General features: G+C 38.4%; 1 protein-coding gene across 1 annotated transcript in view; it reads right to left on the bottom strand.

Annotated features, from left to right (window-relative positions):
* Nucleotides 1–966: 966 nt before the first annotated feature.
* The window catches only part of ptch1 (patched 1), a 65195-nt gene continuing 59807 nt past the window's right edge, over nucleotides 967–6354 (bottom strand). Inside the window, exons 23-24 of the mRNA XM_014987171.2 lie at nucleotides 5758–6322; nucleotides 967–4581 (exon numbers count right to left, since the gene is read on the bottom strand). Of these exons, the coding sequence (XP_014842657.2) occupies nucleotides 5759–6322 (564 nt within the window). The 3' untranslated portion in view covers nucleotides 967–4581; nucleotide 5758. The remainder of the gene's footprint in view (nucleotides 4582–5757; nucleotides 6323–6354) is intronic.

Genomic DNA, 6354 nt, shown 5'->3' with positions numbered 1-6354 from the left:
TATATCCTGAAAGATCTGCAGCTGTAATTGCAACAAAAGGTGGCTCTACAAAGTACTGACTTATGAGGCTGACAACAAATTCATGGCACATGAAGCATTTTAGCATCCACTTTACAAACATGCACTACTTTAAGTTGGTCTATCTAAATCCCAATGAAATACAATAGAGTTTGTGATATGGTACCAACATGACAAAATATGGGAAACTTCAGAGATTAGGAATACTTTGGAAAGGCTCTATAGATACTAGGGGGGGAAAGCAGCATTTAAACATCCTTCTGGTCTGTATTATTCACAGCTGTCTGTATTTGTATCCTGACTGCTGCATGACAAACTCCGCATTAGTCTTCTACCTTAGCTCTGTGCTCTCATGAAACCACAGCATAAAAAAGTCAAGTCTTGTTAGAGAAGATCAAAACATGATGCACAACATCCGAGCGCTGAGGTCTGCAAACATGTGCTGTCGTTTCCAAGACAGCAAGCAGAATTTGGTGCTTTTATTGGCTTTAAAAGATAATTACATGCCTACTGCCTTCCTCTTACAGCTGATCCAGGGTCAGCAATTTTCCCCATGCAAGCAAGTTTCAAAATCTATTGCATATTTTTTGTCTTGATCGTTGAAATTCAGCTAAGGCTTCCTTCCCAAAACCTCTTCTTTGCCACCCATGCAGCTGACAAAGCCCTCCTTGCTCCACCATCAGTGCAGTGAGCTCAGGACCACATGCCCTTTTTCATTACTCTGAACAGGCCAGCTGTATTGTAACTACAACCAATTTCCTTGCAGTCTATAAAGCTGTCAATCAAAATCATACAGAACAGGGAGTGGAGGAGGGAGCTGCAGGGGCGGAGCTGGGTGGGCTTTGAGGGAGGGCTGCGGGGGCAGGAGACCAGATGTCAAGAAAGAGGATAGAGGTAGTAAGCAGGGGTCAGAAGGGGGTGTTCATGAAGCAACATTAAGACCAAAGCTTTCTTTTTAAATTTCCATTTATTAAAGTTATGAACAAAAGAGACAAATAAGTTATATTTTCATTTGTTAGAATTCTATCAGTGTTTGAACATTAATATTTAGAGAGCTAGTACAAAATTCCTACTTTCATGGCTAGCTTCTGATAAACCCATAGAACCAGCTGTCTCTCTCCAAGGATCGGAACATAATACTGAAGGGGAGGCGGCCATGTTGTCTCACACAACAGTTAGCAATGAAAGTGTGCACCTTAAGGCTTTTTCTCTTTTTTTCTTTCTTTCTTATGGTATATCATTACATATAAACTCTTTAGAAATATACTTCTGTCAAATACCTTGACAACTACTATGTACACTACAAAAATAAATTTTCATATAAATAAATTATATGGCATACATTTATCTTTGTAACTGAAAACAGCATAAATCCACGCCAACAGTGACCAAAAAAAAAAAAGAATGGCAGTCTGAAAAAGTCTGATTTTTTTCCTTTTAAAATCCTCTAAGAGCTATGATGAGACCTGTTGTGTACAAAACAAAACGTTATATACTCTTCTCTTCCTATTTAACATTAGTAAGCACTTTATACAGATCAACTCCATTAATGTAAAAAACATTACTGTAATAGTGTTTTTTTCAATAGACATAAAATCCCTGCATTTTGTTATCCACTGGCATTTTAACAATAAAAATCGACATATTTTTATATTACAAAAATATAAATATAGAAATTTAACAAAGTACAAACAGAAAAATGAATAAAATAGTTGCCAGCTATGATTCTCTCCGCTGCTGCCAATGTGACAAATGGGAGGAAAAACAAAACAAAACAAAAAAAAAAAAACAACTAAAACAACAAAGAAAGTAACCCATTTCAGGCAAGCAGCTGATGTACAGTGGCTCTCAAATAGTACACACCCCATTAAAATGCCTATTTTTTGTGATGTAAAAAAGTGAGACTCTAATAAATCCTTTCAAAATGGTTTCCTTATTTAAAATTGCATAATATATTTGCAAGGGAACAAAAATTTTCTTTAAATAAAAAAATATGAAAAATACAAAGCTGCACCGACTTGTTTGTAAAAATGTGAACATTCTTAAACTAATACTTTCTTAAAGCCGGTTTTAATTCAGTTTTAGCATTTAGTTTGTTTTCACATCTCACTTCCCTTAAATTACAGTGAATCTATTTACACAAAGTTACATTTTAGAGGTCCTTGAAGGATTGCCTGTTCATTTGCCAACTTTAACGAAAGCCACAGTTTGCACAGGGGAGGTTAGAAAATTCAAATGTTCTCAACATTAAAAGGTATCACTCAGGGGAAGGCTATAAACAATTCCCACAGCAATAAATATGCACCAGAGCACACTACAGCAAAAAGCTGTAGAAAATATGGCACAGCTGGGAATTTACAATAACTGCTCATTTCTCCAAAACTAATGAAAAGATGAGAGTGAAATTTTCTTTTTTTTCTTTTTCTTTTATTGAGTCCACGCACATATTTGAATCAGTGACAGAATGATTTTATTTTATTATATAAGAGAAAAATTAAAGCACTGGAATTGCCTCACTATAGTTCAGAACTAAATCTGACAGAAAATCTGTGGGATCATCTGAAGGGGGAGAAAATTTCTGCTTATTGTGACAAATTTGGGGAACTTTTGTCAAGCAGAATGCACCACAATTGCCAGGTTGAGATGTGGGGACGGTTACAGACTCCTGCCAATGAAGACTAAGTACTAAAAATGAAGTATTGGTTTATACAACCAGGTTATTGGAGTGCCGTTTCCCTACATACAGATTAAATTCTTTATTAGCTGAAATGTCACATTGAATGAGGAAAAGGTTTTGAAACATTTATTATGACCAATATTTTTACATCACAAAAACCTGATATTATAACAGGGGTGTGTAGGGTTTTGAGAACCACAACAGCTCAGTGAACAGGAGAAAAAAAAAAAAACTATGAATGTTCGAGAATGAGTCGGAGTGTAAGAAAAGGTTGTTGTGGAAGGAGACCAAAGGGGCCCAAGAAGTGTACAGGTACGGCTGCTGGCACTGACACCAGTAGGCATAAACCTGCCATATCTGGTGAAGGTGGGGTACAAAAAAAACTGACCCGACTCTTCCTCTTCCACCTTCCACCCCCATAAGGCTCAGGCTTGTGCAATTTAGCAGCTGAGTGGAGACGTCCAATTAGTGTCATGGCCTTATGTTGTGGATTTTTAAGAGCTGAGGTCAGTGAGGACAGCTGTGGCCAAACTATGACCAGTTGTCTTTATTGTCATGAAATAAAGGGGGGCCTCAGATCCAGGCAGAGGACAGGAGTTGTGGAGAAAACCACTACACACACAAACGCACACAGCAAAATATGAGGCCTTATTGGTCTTAGCCCTTCGAAGGCTGCATGGTCTAGCTTATTGGATGGACAGAAAGAGCTACTTCAAGCGAGATATATTCCTGTGAATGAAAAGCAGTCAAGTGCCATTTTGAGTCGGGTCATACAGTATTATAGTTTGAGCTTTAGCTTATCCACAAGACAAAGCCACTTTATAAGGTGCAGAGGTAGCACCTTGTTGTTTTGGCCCTGTTCCAGAATCAGTAACGTGAAGGTCCCTGTAAAAAGGTAAGAGTTAATTTCTGAGGTGGGTTCTGAGGCTGCTCAGAACCTGTTTGAGCCTGCTAGGGTTGTTTAACATCACAAAACCTCTTACAGTAAAATACAACCAGCCTAACAGACAGTGATACAAAGCTGAGTGCAGAAACAGGTTTCAAGGCCGTAACTAAAATAAAAATAAGGCAAAAAAAAAAAAAAATCTTAAAATGTCTTCATACCAACTCATTTTAAATAGCACGCATAGCGTGTCGAGTTAAAACAGTAATTCTTTCATATCTACCACAGGTTTGTGATAAAAAATTAATAGTTTTACAAGCGTACCTTTATACAATAATAAAAACACACACAAACAGATATACCATAGCTTTGTTGGATGATTCTAACAGTTTCCCTCATGTTTTAAATGAGTGTAAATGTTAGTCTGAACTGAGGATGCATCTGGCAAAAGGAGCTGTTTCACATTACACAACCTGACACACACACACGCACGCATACACATACACACATTCATATACCTTGACAGATCACTGGTTCTGCTTGAAGAGAGATTTGCATAGTGTTAAAAATGTACATTAGTATAAAAAAAATAAAGTTCTGAGCAGCAACTGTGAATGCTGACAGGCATGTTTGTCCTACATTGAGCTTCCTATTGGCACAGATCCACAGAGAAGTGAACAGTAATCAAAATACACACTGCATTCATGCACACATACACACCTACAACATATACAGCCCCAGTCTATTAACAAGTAGGAGTTGTACAGCTCCTAAAAAAATTATACCTATTTGTTTATATTTACATATGTATACATCTTTTAAATATAGATAGAAATATCTAAAACAAGAGTCCACTGTGTTACAGTAACATTGAGCACCATTATGGCAACACTGGCAAGCTTTTACGCTACATGGGGTCAGAGGTGGGGTTGTGCCAAGCTGGTCAACTGCTTAGCAAGACAGGGGAGTCCATCTTTGGCCATAGTGCTTCTCTTCCCCGGATCTGGAAAAAAAACAGTATATACATTAAGATGAATGGTCAGATGTTTTACATTCAGGCACTAAGTAATTTTATTGTTAGAGATGCACAGAGAAATAGGCTGGTGACTGTAATCAAGATGATTTTCATCTAGATCAGTTTCCAGCTGGTGATCGGCTGCTCAAAAACAAAAAATTAGACCTTTTTTAGAATCAGTAATTTGAATCCCATATTAAAAATCCCCTCTAAAACTATAACAAACAATTTCAACAGAAAAGATCTTTTTTTTTTATTAAAAGTGCTTTTTGTGCTGAGTTTTAAATAAGAAAAAGCTCTAAAGAATTAATGTTAAAATGTGTTAATGGCCATGTTTCAGAGGTAATTAGTAAAAGTTTGATCTTAGAACAAGGAGATGTTTTCATTTGTACGGTATTTTATCAACATGCACCCTATCTATAGGGTAATCTTTTCTAAATTTAAAGCTCCACAGATTTGCATTGTTTTTGAACTCCCACTGATGTATACTGGTTCACTCTATATTGTTTAGCACTTTTAAACCTTTTAAACTATTATTTTGAATTTTGATAAATGTGTGTGTTCTTTTTAAATTTTAAGTCTTGCTCTTAAAAGATAAAAAGTTCTGAGTAATAGTTTTTTTTATTCCTTAGTTTTTAAAAAATGGAGCCTTTTAAACCTTTACCAGGGACTGAATCAGAAAGTTAACATTCACCTAAAGGGCCAATGAACAAATTGTATTTCAGAATCTTGCCCAGTAAGTACTTTAATTTGATGATTTGATGCATGCATTATACCTTTAAATCTTCTTCCTTCAGGAACAACTTCCACACTTAATAATTTTCTTGTTAGTTCAACTTAGTAGCACTAAGTCATTGAATTAAACTGATTCTGGTGACTTGTCGATTTCTCTGTGCCAACGCACAGAGAAATCAACACAAATCTGACTCCAACACCACATTGCACAGGTTTCAGAACGTCCTCCTCCCCACCTCTTCGCCTCACCTCCCACCCAAAAAAAAAAGACAAAAAACATCCAGCTTTTCTTTTATAATAATAATAGGGCTATTATTGCATAAAACAATAATAGCCAGTATTATTGCTTTATGCATTGTCTGTGGTTAAGCCAGTTATGTGTATGAAACAAATCTACCTATGAATCTGCTAAAGGAACCAAACTCTCACCTCAGCTAGCCTGTTGGCCATGGTTCCTGTCAGCTGCCTCTAATTCCAAATCCTGAAGCTCCACAGATTCCACCTTAGCCTCCCTACCCCCTGTGTGGGTGTACAAAGGCACGTGGGGGTCTTGGAAAGCCGATTCTGACTCCTCTGGCCCCGATGGGCAGTAACTGTCTGTTCCCGTGTATTCTGGGAAGGAGGAAGCTGGACCTTGGGCGGAGAATGGCACAGGGTGAACGGCTACAGTGACCGAGGCCGATGCCGTTACTGTGGTGATGGGCTGACAAAAAGGAGCGTTGTTGGTGTGTTGGTGCGGGAGGTGGTGATGATGCTGTTGGTGATGATGAGGCTGCGAGTTGTGGGAAGAGTGGCCGCTGTGGCCTGCTGAGTGTTCTCTGTAGCTGCGAGAGCTGTGATGGCCCCCAGCCTCGGTTGCAGTTTCAAAAGCGTCCATGCGCGGTTGGGCCGGGGGCGAGGCCTGCCAGTGCTGCTGGCCCCTGGGGTCCCTGCTGCAGTTTCGCTGAGTATTGCCATGCTGGATACCAGAATCACAACCCTGAGAGGGAACAAACTGTAGAGAACCACAATAAGACACTCATTTAA

This window comes from Poecilia mexicana, unplaced genomic scaffold (assembly GCF_051168715.1).
Source record: "Poecilia mexicana isolate PSO_F unplaced genomic scaffold, ASM5116871v1 scaffold_9, whole genome shotgun sequence".
NCBI lineage: Eukaryota > Metazoa > Chordata > Actinopteri > Cyprinodontiformes > Poeciliidae > Poecilia > Poecilia mexicana.
Note: the sequence above shows the minus strand (reverse complement) of the source record. Positions and strands in the feature narration are given on the sequence as shown.